The sequence below is a fragment of the Xyrauchen texanus genome, chromosome 38 (genome assembly GCF_025860055.1).
Source record: "Xyrauchen texanus isolate HMW12.3.18 chromosome 38, RBS_HiC_50CHRs, whole genome shotgun sequence".
Taxonomy (NCBI): Eukaryota; Metazoa; Chordata; class Actinopteri; order Cypriniformes; family Catostomidae; genus Xyrauchen; species Xyrauchen texanus.
Window position 1 is genome coordinate 27077679 of NC_068313.1, and position 17281 is coordinate 27094959.

The 17281-nt window shown below is 36.7% G+C and overlaps 1 protein-coding gene across 2 annotated transcripts in view; it reads right to left on the reverse strand.

Moving 5' to 3' along the window:
• Positions 1-1216: 1216 nt before the first annotated feature.
• LOC127632104 (CUE domain-containing protein 1-like) overlaps positions 1217-17281 on the reverse strand; it is a 43384-nt gene continuing 27319 nt past the window's right edge. For both annotated transcript variants that reach the window (XM_052110605.1, XM_052110606.1), the window contains exons 3-11: positions 12968-13095; positions 12146-12272; positions 9901-10117; positions 9486-9554; positions 8604-8693; positions 7635-7728; positions 7219-7277; positions 6990-7059; positions 1217-4035 (exon numbers count right to left, since the gene is read on the reverse strand). In XM_052110605.1, coding sequence (XP_051966565.1) covers position 4035; positions 6990-7059; positions 7219-7277; positions 7635-7728; positions 8604-8693; positions 9486-9554; positions 9901-10117; positions 12146-12272; positions 12968-13095 — 855 coding nt within the window. In that variant the 3' untranslated portion in view covers positions 1217-4034. The remainder of the gene's footprint in view (positions 4036-6989; positions 7060-7218; positions 7278-7634; positions 7729-8603; positions 8694-9485; positions 9555-9900; positions 10118-12145; positions 12273-12967; positions 13096-17281) is intronic.

A 17281-nucleotide genomic window follows, 5' to 3' on the forward strand; every position in this document is an offset into this window, starting at 1 on the left:
ATCCTCTGTTTTAATGACTTAAAAGATTTTGAGAATTCATTAAAAAAAAAATACCTTGCTGTCAAAAAGCAGCACAGTCATGGTCAACAAAATGGGTGATTTTGTTTTGTGGTAAAAAAGGGGGAATAAGCATTAAAACTCTTCCCCAGTTGAAAGCAGCATTGCGAGAAGAAAAACTGTATTTTCTTTAAACACAACTGAAATCAGTCCATTTTGCTCCTTTGAAATTGAGTAAGCAGGTCAGTAACCAAGAGGGTCAGCTGCAATGCTGGCATACAAAGTCCTGAAATGTGGTAAAAAGGCAGACGTCAATTCAGTATTTCCTAGCTTTGAGCTTTGAAGAGTGGGTTGAGTCACATAAGCATGGCTAAGATCAACCCCATTCCTAAGCTTTATATATGACAACCTAAACATTGAAAACATGGTGGTAAAAACATCATGCTGGTTTTTTTATTTGTGGAAAGCTTGTTGCTATCAAGGGCAACATGGAGCCAACTAGAGGTAGCTCCTTGAGGTAAAAAGCTGTTTCCAAGCACAAAGCAAGAGCTATTAAGGAATGGCTTGGATAAATAGATGACATTCTGTCCACCAACAAAAGGTGAAAAGTTCCACAATCTAAATGAGCATTTTTCATGCAGACATGTCCATCAAGACAGTTGGGTTTGCTGCTGAAGTGCTGTATATGTGTGTAAACTTGGAGGGGTTGAAATAGATTTTAGTATTTCATTCTGGAGAAACTGTCTTCTTTTTAAATGTATTGTTATAAAGAGGGGTAGGGTTTTCTTGTTGGATCATTTTGTGTTATAGAGGTACAGTAGGCAGAGATAGAGGACATCTTACGGTGTTGTGCAGATAACATACAGGAGTTTTTCGGTCTTGTTTACCTTTTTGGCATAGTCACTAATGTATAATAGTGATTTTCTCATTTTGTCTGGGTAATAACTGGCCAAAGTTGACCAAATAAAGTCATCCAGCTTCATGGGTGGTCTTACTGTAAATAATTCACCACAAATGTACATAATTTAACCTTAAAAATGCAGTAGTCAGAAAAACACCCATACGGTTTTACTGATAAGAAAACAGGAAAGGGAATGTGCTGCCCTCTTCTGTCGAATTTTATTGTTTATTTCAATAGCTAACAAAAATCTTGATAATAAAAGTTTGGAACTTGAAATAGTCTTAAGTAAATGAAGAGATAGGGGAAAAAAAAACAAAAAAAAAAAACACACTTTTTGGATGAGTAGACAAAAAAGCAACTATTTATTTAAATCTTTTTTTTTTTCCAGAATAAACTAAGGGTACAGAAAAATGGCAAGTCCTAAATCCTTTTAACAGATTTTGAAAAAAAAAAAAAAAGGTACATTTTCTTAAGGGCATACAGTTGCTCCCCGTTTATAAAAGTATAAAGAGTACATTCCACTTATAGTCATGAGCTGCTCAAAATCATGAGGCTCACGCAACACTCTCTTAAGTCATCTGCCAGTGATTTCTATTTAATCTCTCTCATACAAAGACTAAAGATGAAATAGGATGATCTTTTTTCACAATCCGACAAATCAGCAAGAAAAGGAACTTTGCTACTGCACCAGTCATTCAGTCAAAACAGTCCTTGAATTTTTCATATCACCCTCATGATAGGAAAACAGACGGTAAAGGTTTAATTTATTAAAGTTAAAAAAGGCAGTGCTACACAGCCTATTATTGAAACTTAGAAGCAAACCTTTTATTTGTTTCAGTTTTAGTTGTGCTTTAACCAGAAAATCAAATGAGAGCAAGTTCCCTGAGAGGATAAAACATGGGATGAAAGAAAAACTCACGCAGTTGTGCAGTGCAGCCTGCGAATCCCGGGCTGCAAAGGTGCACGCTGTGAACCACTGTAAAAACGAAAAGATATTTGAGGCAGCATTTAGGGTTCTTCAGATGCCACATCAGTGGAACCTCCTGGAAAACCTCTAGACACCCTTTTCAGGAATGATATCCTCAATCAACATACACTTTTACTTTATGTGGGGAAATAAATGTAATGAAAGTGAATGGTGACTAAGACTTACATACTGCTTAACATCTCAGTTTGCATTCCATGTATCTTTTCATTTTTACAATGAGTACAGCAGAGTAACTATGTCTTACCGACTTGGTTCTTTGTGCCATCATTACATAAAAATCGAAATAATAAAAAAACAACAACCTTCAAACAGATATGTATGGCACCACCACATTTCATTATGGCTATTAACACTTCACAGCACACTTAATTATGTGGTCAAGGTTTATGCACACATATGTCCTTGATGATGCCTAAGGCTAGCTATATAATCAGTAACAATTGAGCACAGGTCAATTTCTTATTGAAAAAAAAAAAACATTAAGTGCCTTAAAAAACATGATCTTGGTTTCATAGATAATGCCCTAAAATTAGCAAGCTCCCATATCCATATCGGTAAAAAAATTAAAGACATCAGAAATATGGTGAATGAGTAACAGCGGAATCAACAAGTTATTACATTTGTATGCAATGGCACACGTAACACTGTGACAAAGATTTGTGACCTGAACAAAAAACAACAACTAATAGACCTAACTGCTGGACAATATAGCACAAACAAACTGATCATATGGGCTACTTTACATTGAATCAATACTGGGATGCACAACACAAAAAGGAAAATAATGGTACATTATTAATGGTTGATCACAGTTACACCGCAGATCTGATGACACTGTCACATGACCTAGTGGAAGCACAGCGTTAGGGTAAATAATTCAGGGTGATTCACAGAAAGGCAAACCACAGAGCAGCATTTGTTTGGTTCAAGGATAGCATCATTCAAATTGTTCTATGCTCATACAAATCATTCTGATCATTTTGAAGATAATGTTAAAAAAAAAAGAAAACAAAGAAAACAAGTTTATATGACAACTATACTGGCCCAAACTACCAAACAATCGAACCACTTCAAGACACACTTGATAAAAAACTGTATTCCAATGTTCTTAAAACAGATATGGCATTGCAAAGACGAGGAGCTGCATTGATTTGCCTTGTATAAAGTTATGTAAAAATGACTGAAATTTAAATTTGGCATCGAGAAATGTGTACAGCTGTAATGGCAAACACATACAAAAATTTGCATTTCATACTTGGTAGGAGATCACTATGGGTACCATCCCCTTTATGAAAGCCATCTTGTCTGTATCTGTTATTTAATTCTATGAAAATTGGTACATAAATGGAAATTGACTTTTCAGCACCCCAAATTCTCTAGACTGAATGGAGACCTGAATATTGCTGTTCTTTCCTTAAAAGCAAAGATAAAGAAGATAGGACACAGTGCTTTTGTAAGAACGAGTGTCAGTAATGAACATTTGACATTCTGGGGTACATTCTTTGAGGAAAAGCCTTTGATGTTTAATGTGCAGATTAGTATAATGGGCTAGTCTCTGGGAATGAGTCTATGAAGAAATCAGGAAATACAAATGTGCTGAAATATCTGACCATTAATTGCTTCATCTCGCTCGAAGGCTAACACATTAATGTTTAGACTAGAAAATTAACAGTAATAAACTAAAATATTTGCCTCTTTACAAATGGTCAGCAATTCTCCAAATCATAAAGAAGAGGAAAAATTCCTAAAGTAAATTATATTTTTCAACAAAAATCACAAATGCTTTGATTAGGTTCAGGGGGTAAATAAAAAAAAAATAAAATATATACACATATATATATATATATATATATATATTTCCTGTCAGGAAATCAGTACCATATCTGTTAAGTTTTACATATGAAACCGAATATTAACAAAGTGTTACAATACAATAATTATATTAGTAATCAAATGCAGGTAACAATAATCACAGGGTCGCAAAAGGCTGCTACAAAATGATCATATACAGTCCTTCCTTACTTTCTCTTGAGTCTCGGATTGCCTGGCACTGAGCTAAGCACTCGAGCCACTGAAATAAGGAGCTATCAGCCATGGGTCATTCTGAGGTCACCATGGAAACCACACTTTCCCAAGAGCACAGAGGGATCTGTAATGAAATAAGCATGAATGTTGAAACATGAGATAAACACTACTGTTAACTAGGGGGAAAAATAATCAATATTTCAAAGCATTGTGATACGTCATGATACTGTATATAGATATTCTAATGCCATAAACCTATATATTTTGTGACATTTTCAAATTAATATTTTATATAAGTCTACAATTTCTTTCCATTTAAGGATGTTCATACAGGTCCGTCGTACAGCTAGTCTGCAAAGGTTTTCGTGTAATGATAAATACACTGTAACCAAGGTACATTATTTCGTAAAAAAAAGATAAAAACACCAATCAGCCACAACATTAAAACTAAATATTGTGCATGTCCCCCTCGTGCCAGCAAAACAGCGCCAACCCGCATCTCAGAATAGCAATTTGAGATGTTATTCGTCACATCACAATTGTGCAGAGTCACTTTGTCAGTTCAACCCAGTATGGCCATTCTCTGTTGACCTCTCTCTTCAAAAAGGCATTCCTATCCACAGAACTGCCACTCACTGGCTGTTTTTAGTTTTTGGCACCATTCTAGAGAATTCTGGTAAATTCTAGTGACTGTTGTGCGTGAAAATTCCAGGAGACCAGCAGTTACAGAAATACTCAAACCAACGCGTCTGGCAGCAAACATCATCCATGCAATTATCTAATCAGCCAAGATATGGATCAGGAACTTCAGTTAATGTTCACATCAACCATCAGAATGGTTAAAAAATGTGATCAGTAATTTGGAGTGTAGCATGATTGTTTGTGCCTGTTTAGCTGGTTTCAGTATTTCTGTAACTGCTGATCTCCTGGGATTTTCACACACAAAAGTCTCTAGAATTGACTATGAATGGTGCCAAAAAAATAAAGCGTGAGTAGCATTTCAGTGGACAGAAATGCCTTGTTGATGAGAGAGGTCAACAGAGAATGGCCAGACTGGTTAAAACTGACAAAGTCTACATCAACTCAGATAACACTCTGTACAATTCATATAAGAATAGCATCTCAGAATGCTATTCTGAAATGCAGGTTGGCACAGTTTTGGCAGCATGAGGGGGACCTACACAATAAAAGGCAGTTGGTTTTAATGTTGTGGCTGATCAGTTAGTATGTATATATATATATATATATATATATATATATATATATATATATATATATATATATATATATATATATATATATATATATATATATATATATATATACACACACATTTTTTTTGCAAACAATGATATGCGGATGCTTTACACTACTTCTATGACTCTATGGTGAAGTAAAGCATAAAGTTAAGCACTTAAAGGAATAGTTCTCTCATCATTACTCTCCCTCATGCCATCCCATATGTGTATGACTTTCTTTCTTCTGCAGAACACAAACAAAGGTTTTAAAAGAATATTTCTGCTCTGTAGGTCAATACAATGCAAGTGAAAGGTGAACAAAACATTAAAGCTCCAGAAAGCACATAAAGGCAGCATAAAAGTACTGTAATCCATCCAGTGGTTTAATCCAGAGGTTTTAAATTGGGGAGGGGCAGTGCGGGGTGGGGAGGGGGGTGCATAAAGGTTCACGTCTGAACACATCTGTCCTGCTAGCTTGTTTGTTAAAGTGTGTGTTATGCATAAGCGTGCTGCAAAATGGATCGCTTTGTAGTGTCAACAATACAGTAAGTATGATCACAAATTTAATTTGGGATTTTTGTGGACCGGTCCCAATGATGCGCCGCTGCCACTGTGTGTTATTCGCAAAGAGGTGCTAGCAAATGATAGTATGAGATCCTGTAAGCTCCGGCGTCACATTTTGGCCAAGCTCTAGTCTGGTGGCCAACTTACTGGAATTTTTTGACAAAGCTGAAAGAACTGCAAACACAAAAGAGAGTAATTCAGACTTTTAGCTTTTTTAATACTAAAGCGACTTCCCCACCTCTCTTGAAACGCTATGAAAGTCCTCATCCCTTTCACCCCCGCATCGATCACCTGTTCACATCAAAAAGTCCCACTGATGTAGGGGTGATGAAAATGATGAGGCAAAATCGGCAATCAGATTTTTTTCTTTGCTTTCTTTCTTTTTTGCCTATATGGAAGTGATTTTTATGCATTTGATACTGTGACAAAGCGCTGTCCATCTAGCTGATGTTGCTTGATGTCTGATATTTTCATTAGTAGCCTGTGGCTGTTAATGAACATGTTTCCAGTTTATTTATTTGACCGTCGGAGGGCATGGCTGTCTTCAAGTTCTCTAGGGGGAGGCTCACTTTCACCCAATTTGAAAACCCCTGGTTTAATCCATATCTTTTGACGCAATCGAATACATTTTGGGTAAGAACAGACCAAAATGTAACTCATTTTTCACTGTACTTCTAACCACTGCAGTCTCTAGGCACAATCGTGATTTCAAGCTTGATTACATTTCCTAGTGCTTGACGCATACACAGAGTGCTAGATGGTGCTATAGAAAGTGAAATCGAGCTAGAAATCATGATCGCTAAGGAGTGCTGATGTCATGATTTATAGTAAAAAAGGACTTAAATATCTGTTTCTAACCCACACCTATCATACCGCTTCAGAAGACATGGATATATCCACTGGAGTCTTATGGATTACTTTTATGTTGCCTTTGTGTTTTTTGGAGTGTCAAAAGTTTTGGTCACCATTTACTTGCATTGTATCCATGCCGAGCTGAGATATTCCTCTAAAAATCTTTGTTTTGTGTTCAGAAAGAGTGTCATACATCTAGGATCGCATGATGGTGAGTAAATGGTGAGAGAAATATAATATTTGGGTGAACTACTCCTTTAAGTCTAATGAAGTTGAATGAGAAACGAGGGAGTCAAAAATACACAAAACATAAAGAGCAGTATTATCATATCATGACCAAGAAATCTATATACTGTAATATTGAATCATAAGGTCCCTACTGATTTCCACCCCTAATACTGTACAAATGTTGTAGGATTCTCACCATGATAGTGGTTCTTTTTGTGGCTCTTCCTCTTCCTGAGCAGCCAATCGTCTGACCTGACTTTCTTCATCTGGAAATGCACACCCCGACATCCAAAATTAAACACAATTATTTAATCTAGTGGGACAAAATGTTATGTAAAACTCTACCTATCAAATACATTTTAAATTACCAAAGTATCCTGAGCAAAAACACTGAAGTCTTAAAAGAACAATGGAAAAAGTCCTACCACATGGGTTTCCTTCCACATCGTCTAGGAGGTTGGCAGTGGAGTTGGCTGTGCCCAATCTGGGAGAGTGCAGTCAAAGTAAACAGCATTCACTAAATGTAATCAACTGAACACAAGGTCAAGCTACTGTGCCAAAAATCATTTATAACATTTGCTTGGGCATTCACAGCCTCTACAGCACAAAACAGAAATCCTCTATACTGAGTGCTGCTCACCAGTGGAAAAAATAAAGGATCATGACTAAACCTTTATCAAATACAGTATCTCATAGATCTCGAAATGTATCAATGTTTCCCAATTTCTGCACATTTTAAGCTTTCTCAAACAATTTTTAGATTTTATGTAATGTCATATTTCATTCTGATCATTCTGTATTGAATTAGGATGACATATTCCTGGCACTTGCCAAAGGATACGAATGATGCCGCAGCAATGTTCTTCTTTTAGACTTCCTCCGCTTTGTCTTTTCCGAGAACCCTCTGGCAATTTCAAACAGCTTCTTCCTGGTCGCTGCAGTTGAGAATGCAACAAAATGTAAAATGGATAGTTCACCCCCCAAAAAACAAAAAAATTCTGACAGATAAATATTTAATTCCTTTGTTTTCTGTAAATCTACACTTTCACTTTCACATTCAGCCAATCACTGGTTGCGGCTGGTCAAAGGTAGAGGTTTATAATAAAATAAGGGCTTAAATATTGATTTGTATTGATCATATGGATTACTTTTATGATGCCTTTATGTCCTGTTAGGACCTTCTGAGTTCTGGTCACCATTCACTTGCATTGTGAGAACCAACGGAGCGGAGATATTCTTCTAAAAATCTTAATTTGTGTTCAGCAGAAAAAAGAAAGTCATACACATCTGGGATGACATGAGAGGGAGTAAATGATGAGAGAATTTTCATTGTTGGGTGAACTATCCCTTTAAGCTGGGATATGAGAAAGTATCATTTTTAACAACTACTGTATTATTTGAGCTGTTAAGTTGTTTAAATCGTAATTTTTACAGCCGTTGTAGGTTTTGTAGACATTCCATTGTCATAGCTTAAAATTGTATATAACTTTATACAGAAAAGGTTAGTAAGTGATTTTATCACACTAAAATCATGTTAACATGCATATAGTCTTGTGGCTATACTTTTGAAATAGTGAGAATCTTAACGTTTATGGATTGGCCCAATCCACTTCCACTAAGTGCCTCTCTGTCATCCAGATTTGAGCTTTATAAAAGAAAAAAATTAATTTTTGTGGTAATCAATATTATGCCACAAATGCTGTCGATTGAGGTTAACTTGTATTGAACCCGGAATATTCCTTTAAGAAGCTCTGTTCGTTAATTTCTTAATCTCAAAGTGGACTTGGATGGTTTTAAATGAGAGCCTTACATTTTCCCATGTGCTTCAGCTTGTCTCTGAACAGAGCATCATCTGAGACTGCTGTGCAGACCTCTACAGATCTGGAAGCATAGAGGTCACCTGTTTTTAGGGAAAAAGATATGTAAAGGATCTCAAGTGTCTCATGAATTTCCATAAAGATAAGCCACATATATGACAGCTTTGCCCAATGAAGACTAAAAAGACATAAAATAGGTCAACAGATATGTTTTTTTTTTAATGGCTGATGCCGATATCTAGACAGCGGGATGGTGGAATTTGCATAATACAATTTACAAAAGCAATTCAAAAGTACACATTTCTAAGGTGAAACGCACTCTTATTTTATACAATACTTACTCAAATTCATTTAAATTTGGAAGAAAAAAAAACCTTGAAGACAGAATTGTTTTATTAGTATCCATTGACAAATCAATTGCTAGATTTTGGAACTGACACAAGGGAAAATGAACACTTGTGCAATTTGGCCAAGTGAACAAAGTCAGAACAAATGGCCAAATATCGGCCGTTTAATCAGCCAGGCCAGGAATATATTTTAATGCATCACTAATTATAATAATACAAACTAAGTTGCCAGGGAGTTTCCATGTGGTTGCTAAGCTTTTCTGGGTGGTTGCTAAGTAGGTGCTAAATGACCCAAGTCAAAAGGAACCCAAGTCTCTATGATATACTGGTCCTTAGATATGGCAATTGTCCTTCAATCCTTCAAAGTAATTAATTCTATTTTAACCTGTTTGATGTAAAAAATTGTCAGTCTGATCACAAACATCCAAACTAAGAGTTTCAGAAATGGCACATTATGAACAAAAAGTGGGACATACATGCTCACACATACAAGCATGCACAGACAAAGTTCAGGGGAATGACATCTACCTGTGGAGTTCTCCATGCTAGCTGATGAATGACTGGATTTAGATTTCTTTGACTCATATTTCAAGCGATCTACAACAGAGAAAGCAGGTATTATGAAAAGACTGCCTGGTTCTTATGACATTTGGCATTCTACATGAACATGAAATCGTCCAATGGGTATCATTTCTGAAAGATGATTGAGACATATCTAGCTGTGAGACTAGCTGTGCATAGAAGCACAATATGGACATGTTACAGTAATACAAAATCTGGCTGCGATAAACAGACACTCCTGCCTTGGAGACAAACCCAACAGTTCATAGTTGGCTGAGTAGCTCTGCACTATAATTCACTCTTCTGGATTTGTGTAGGTGGAACGGTGGAAGGAGGGGAAGCTCTGCTGTCCCGTTTAGTGTGTGGGCGAGTGTCTTCCTACCTCTTTCCAAGGCAACGAGGAACTCTCGGTTCCTCTGCAGCTCTTTCATGAACTCCTCGTTCTGCAGGAAGAGAGCAATACGCTCATCCTGCAAATATTGCTTGAGTTTGCGTTCCTGCTCCGAGGCTCCGCCTGTTCCCGCAGCGGCCGCCACAGTCTCCTGAGGTACTGAGGAACAAGAGGAGGAAGAGGGCTTGGAGATGCTACTCTGAGAGCCCTGCAGAATAGTGGAAATGGGGAAATAAATATACAAAAACAATAGGCATCTCATTAAAAAGTAAACAGCTGAAAGTAAACAAACTGTTTTACTTAAAATTTCCACAGTTCCCTTTAATGAGATTTTTGCAAATGAACACTTCCTGAAAACACTGAAGGAGAACCACTAGTGTTATAAGGTCAGATGTCAAAAGACTTTTAAATACAAGAAATTCTTGTCCTCCAACTATAACCATTCATGCTATAATGAATGGATAGAGATATAAGTACTGATATAAAAAAGCATAGTATTTCTGGGCTCGAACTGAAAAAGAACATGTCCAGGTCACATTTCACACCAAAAGAAAAAGAAAAACAAATTACGGAATTTGATAATAATAGTAAGGAAATATTGTTTTGCATTGTGACATTATAATTATGACAATTATTTTAAGCACATTTCCCCCAGATTATGTTATTCTCAATAATGATTACAATTTGATTCTCATTACTATAATACAGTTTGTTTAATTTAATTTAATATATATATATACATATATATATATATATATATATATATATATATATTACAATTACCTAATGGTAATGAGAATGACATCTTTCACATTATGATATTAAGTATTTGAGGTGAAAATGTGCTTACTTGTCATGAAAATATGACACTGGGAAAAAAATAAAATAAAAATCTTAAATGGCCTTAAAAAAAAAAAACGTTGTGAAATTCCCTTTTCTAAAAACACACATTTTCACATTAAAGGTAATAGTTCACACAAAAAATTTAAATTCTCTCATCATTTACTCACCCTCATGCCATCTCAGATGTGTATGACCTTCTTTCTCCTTAAGATTTTTAGAAGTATATCTCAGCTCTTTATAGGTCTATGTGTAAGTGAATGCTGACCAAAACGTTGAAGCTCCAAAAAGCCCATGAAGGCAGCATAAAAATAATCCATAAGACTCCAGTGGTTAAATCCATGTATTCAGAAGTGATTCAATTGGTTTTAGGTGAGAACAAAGCAAAACAAATCTCTTTTTCTACTGTAAACCTTGACATCAGCAGCCTCCTTGGAGATCATGATTTCAAGCCAAATTACACTTCCAAGCGCCATATAGCACTCTGCGCATGCATCAAGCACTATGAATTGTATTCGAGCTTAAAATCATGATCGTGTCTACTAGAGACTTCAATGGCAAGAAGTAGAGTGAAAAAGGAGATATATTTTGGTCTTTTCTCACCTAAAATCGATTAGATCGGACTAAACCACTCGAGTCTTATGGATTACTTTTATGCTGCCTTTGTGTGCTTTATGGAGCTTTAAAGTTTTTCTTACCATTCACTTGCATTGTATGGACCTACAGAGAAGAGAAATTATTCTAAAAATCTTATTGTGTACAACTGAAGAAAGAAAGTCATACACATCTGGGATAGCATGAGGGTGAGTAAATGATGAGAATTTTAATTTCTGGGAGAAATATACCTTACAGCATTGCTGGCTTTCAGTGTGTGAGAATTGCAACAACACAAGAATGTCTAGCTATCAAATAGTGAATACCAAATGCTCATTAGCAGCTTTACTTAATATTTGAACTGCTGTATATGTACAGTATAAGGTAACAAGAATACCATTATTGTTAGTCTGACCGTTTAGAGTATGATATAGCATAAGAACTTAAAAGCACTTTCACATTCCTGCTGCACTGCTGTATTACATTTGCATGATTTAATGCCCAAATTCCTAAACTGTTAAGGAGCCATCTAAACTTTTAACAGTGCTTTAATATTCCTAAATAGCAAAAGAGCTGGAGCAAAATAAAAAGGCCCACAATATCAGTGACATTTATAGCTTCAAGCAGTTTTGGGACAGCTTACCCTGAGGATGCTTTAACAACATCTTGAGATCAAAGTTTGCGCTAGAGAACTAAGAATACAAACTAATTTAAAAATCTCCCAGGCTGAGATTCAGCACTTTCACAAGGGTAAAAATGACTATGAAACAACCCAGCCAGTTATTTTGTGTTAAATGCTCACCTGTATACTGCCCAATTGTTGAGGCAGGATTCGCAGGAAGTCATCAGGCAGGTTGCCAAGTAATGGAGGATTCCAATTTTTGTAACCTTGAACTTGCCTGTGTCCTGGAGGAGGCTGTGACTCAAATCTGATGGAAAGCAGAGTTAGAGATCAGACAAGATACACCCATTCCCACTTATTTAAATGACAACTTTCAATAAAGAATGCAAACATTAAGTTTATATTTCAGTTACAGCTCCAACGGTTTATCTGACCCCTTCATTATATTTTAATTAAAATATAATGAAGTAATTAAAATATAATGAAATGTCTGTGGATAAATGGAATTTCATGGATGCTGGCTACTTCGTGAAGCACAAAGGCTCAAAAGAAATTGCAGTATGGTTTATGGACACCAGGGGGAATCAGTTACAGAACTGTGACAAAATGAACACGTCTGAGAACACTGATGACCCCAATACATGTTTCCAATATCTCTACCATGTATCCTTCTTTTTTTAGTTTTAAAGGGATAGTTCACACAAAAATGAAAATTAAATCATCAATTACAAACAAACCCATCTCATATGACTTTCTTTCTTTTGTGGAAAGTTGATTCTTTTCTTTTTTGCATAATGCGTACAATGAAAATGAAGACTGTCAGTTCCTAACATTCAAACATAAAACATTTTGTTTTATGTTCCCCAGAAGACATAAAGTCATATGGGTCTGAAACATGGTGAGTAAATGGGTCAAAATGTTAATTTTTGGATGAACTATCCCTTAAAGTGTCTGGATTTGTGAAAGGAAACATTACTAGAGAACATCAAAGCATTTTTTAACCTGGGTGGTGGAACAGGAGGGGCATCCGGGTATTTCCTGTCATATATGTGCATGTCATATGCTGGTGGAGAGTAGACCGGAGGCGGCTCCTCATCTGAACTGTCCGGCTCGAGGGTCCGCTCTAGAATCTGATAAAGGTGGAAGCATAACACTGAGCTCAGAGCAAATACATGAGGAAATGTAATTAGAGGCTTTCCATTGCAAAAACACAACAGGCAAAAGACAATGGGTCTTATCTACTAATAAATGCACTATGATTTTACTTGTGTGTAAAAAAGGTTCTAAAGTAAAATTTCCACCAGTTCATTTGCACGTTTCAATTTGTTCTAATATTGATGAATTTGGATCATTCTAATTAAGGGAATGGGTGCCTGTCATTTTTATTTAGGCCTATACGCTATGTATGTGATCATGTTATTAGCCAACTATGCATTTTAAAGCAGAACATATCCCAGATACCAATTTTGATACAATGAAATAAATGAGACTTACGTAGAATCACTTTGTTATTGGCAGATTATTATTATAAAAAATTCAATAACAAAGTGATTCTACATACACACACACACACACACACACACACACACACACATTGGCAGCCAAAAGTTTGGAATAATGTATAGATTTTGCTCTTATGGAAAGAAATTGGTATTTTATTCACAATATGGGCATTCAACTGATCACAATGTAGTGAAGTGTATTGACTGAGTCTTCTCTTTACAGTTGTACATGAAACTGGTGGTAGAATTCAATGAAGCTGTGGACATTTCAGGCATCTATTTCTCAAACTAGAGACTCTGATGTACTTATCCTCTTGTTCAGTTGTACATATGGGCCTTCCACATCTCTTTCTGTCCTTGTTAGAGCCAGTTGTCCTTTGTCTTTGAAGACTGTAGTGTACACCTTTATATGAAACATCTTCACCTTTTTTTTTGGAGGTTTCAAGCACTGTGTAGCCTTCATTCCTCAAAACAATGATTGACTGACGAGTTTCTAGATAAAGCGGTTTCTTTTTTTTGTCATTTTTGACCTAATATTGACCTTATGATAGTCCAGTCTATTGCATACTGTGGTAACTCAAAAACAAACACAAAGACAATGTTAAGCTTCAATTAACAAAGCAAATAGCTTTCAGCAGTGTCTGATGTAACGGCAAGTGATTTTCTAGTTATCTATTTAGCATGATTACTCAAGGATAAGGTGTTGGAGGGATGGCTGCTGTACATGGGGCCTGTCTAGATTTGACAAAAAAAATTAATTTTTCATCAGTAATGTCATGACTCTACTTTGTAATCAGATGAATGCCACTTTGGTAAATTAAAGTATCAATCTCATACCGAAACAGCAATATCTGTACATTATTCCAAACTTTTGGCCACCACTGTATATATATATATATATATATATATATATATATATATATATATATATATATATATATATACAGTGAGGAAAATAAGTATTTGAACACCCTGCTATTTTGCAAGTTCTCCCACTTAGAAATCATGGAGGGTCTGAAATTGTCATCGTAGGTGCATGTCCACTGTGAGAGACATAATCTAAAAAAAAAATCCAGAAATCACAATGTATGATTTTTTAACTATTTATTTGTATGATACAGCTGCAAATAAGTATTTGAACACCTGAGAAAATCAATGTTAATATTTGGTACAGTAGCCTTTGTTTGCAATTACAGAGGTCAAACGTTTCCTGTAGTTTTTCACCAGGTTTGCACACACTGCAGGAGGGATTTTGGCCCACTCCTCCACACAGATCTTCTCTAGATCAGACAGGTTTCTGGGCTGTCACTGAGAAACACGGAGTTTGAGCTCCCTCCAAAGATTCTCTATTGGGTTTAGGTCTGGAGACTGGCTAGGCCACGCCAGAACCTTGATATGCTTCTTACAGAGCCACTCCTTGGTTATCCTGGCTGTGTGCTTCGGGTCATTGTCATGTTGGAAGACCCAGCCTCGACCCATCTTCAAAGCTCTAACTGAGGGAAGGAGGTTTTTCCCCAAAATCTCGCAATACATGGCCCCGGTCATCCTCTCCTTAATACAGTGCAGTCGTCCTGTCCCATGTGCAGAAAAACACCCCCAAAGCATGATGCTACCACCCCCATGCTTCACAGTAGGGATGGTGTTCTTGGGATGGTACTCATCATTCTTCATCCTCCAAACACGGTTAGTGGAATTATGACCAAAAAGTTCTATTTTGGTCTCATCTGACCACATGACTTTCTCTCATGACTCCTCTGGATCATCCAAATGGTCATTGGCAAACTTAAGACGGGCCTTGACATGTGCTGGTTTAAGCAGGGGAACCTTCCGTGCCATGCATGATTTCAAACCATGACGTCTTAGTGTATTACCAACAGTAACCTTGGAAACGGTGGTCCCAGCTCTTTTCAGGTCATTGACCAGCTCCTCCCGTGTAGTTCTGGGCTGATTTCTCACCTTTCTTAGGATCATTGAGACCCCACGAGGTGAGATCTTGCATGGAGCCCCAGTCCGAGGGAGATTGACAGTCATGTTTAGCTTCTTCCATTTTCTAATGATTGCTCCAACAGTGGACCTTTTTTCACCAAGCTGCTTGGCAATTTCCCGTAGCCCTTTCCAGCCTTGTGGAGGTGTACAATTTTGTCTCTAGTGTCTTTGGACAGCTCTTTGGTCTTGGCCATGTTAGTAGTTGGATTCTTACTGATTGTATGGGGTGGACAGGTGTCTTTATGCAGCTAACGACCTCAAACAGGTGCATCTAATTTAGGATAATAAATGGAGTGGAGGTGGACATTTTAAAGGCAGACTAACAGGTCTTTGAGGGTCAGAATTCTAGCTGATAGACAGGTGTTCAAATACTTATTTGCAGCTGTATCATACAAATAAATAGTTAAAAAATCATATATTGTGATTTCTGGATTTTTTTTTTTAGATTATGTCTCTCACAGTGGACATGCACCAACGATGACAATTTCAGACCCCTCCATGATTTCCAAGTGGGAGAACTTGCAAAATAGCAGGGTGTTCAAATACTTATTTTCCTCACTGTATATATATATATATATATATATTTCAGTTGAAGTCTGAAGTTAAAAACACTTTAGCCAATTACATTTCAGTTTTCACAATTCCTGACATTTAATCATAGAAAACATTCCCTGTCTTAGATCAGTTACTCACTACTTTATTTTAAAAATGTGAAATGTCAGAATATTATTATTCATTTCAGCTACTTATTTCTGTAATCACATTACGTTTACGTACACATTATAGTATTGCCTTTAAATTGTTTAACTTGGGTCAAACATTTTGGATAGCCTTCCACAAGCTTCTCACAATAAGTTGCTGGAATTTTGGCCCATTTTTCCAGACAGAACTGGTGTAACGGAGTCTGGTTTGTAGGCCTCCTTGCTCGCACATGCTTTTCCAGTTCTGCCCACAAATGTTTCATCAGATTGAAGTCAGGGCTTTATGATGACCACTCCAATACCTTAACTTTGTTGTCCTTAAGCCATTTTGCCACAACGTTGGAGGTATGCTTGAGGTCATTGTCCATTTGGAAGACCCATTTATGACCAAACTTTAATTTCATGGCTGATGTCTTGAGATTTGCTTCAATATATCCACATAATTTTCCTTCTTCATGATGCCATCTATTTTGTGAAGTGCACCAGTCCCTCTCGTAATGTACAGCAAAGCACCCCCATAACATGATGCTGCCACCCCCATGCTTCACAGTTGGGATGGTGTTCTTCGGCTTGCAAGCCTCGCACCCTTTTTCCTCCAAATATAACGATGGTCATTATGGCCAAAAAGTCCAATTTTTGTTTCATCAGACCAGAGAATATTTCTCCAAAAAGTAAGATCTTTGTCCCCATGTGCACTTGCAAACTGTCGTCTGGATTTTTTTATGGTGGTTTTGGAGCAGTGGCTTCTTCCTTGCTGAGCAGCCTTTCAGGTTATGTCAATATAGGACTCATTTTAATGAGGATATAGATACTTGTTTACCTATTTTCTCCAGCATCTTCACAAGGTTCTTCGCAGATGTTCTGGGATTGATTTACACTTTACACCAAACTACGTTAATCTCTAAGAGACAGAATGTGTCTCCTACCTGAAAAGTATCATGGCTGCGTGGTCCCATGGTGTTTTTACTTGCATACTATCGTTTGTACAGATGAACTTGGTCAATTTAGGCATTTGGACATTGCTCACAAAGATGAACCAGACTTGGTTCTGAGGTCTTGGCTGATTCCTTTTTATTTTTCCATGCTGTCAAGAAAAGAGGCACTATTTTTGAAGGCCTTAAAATACA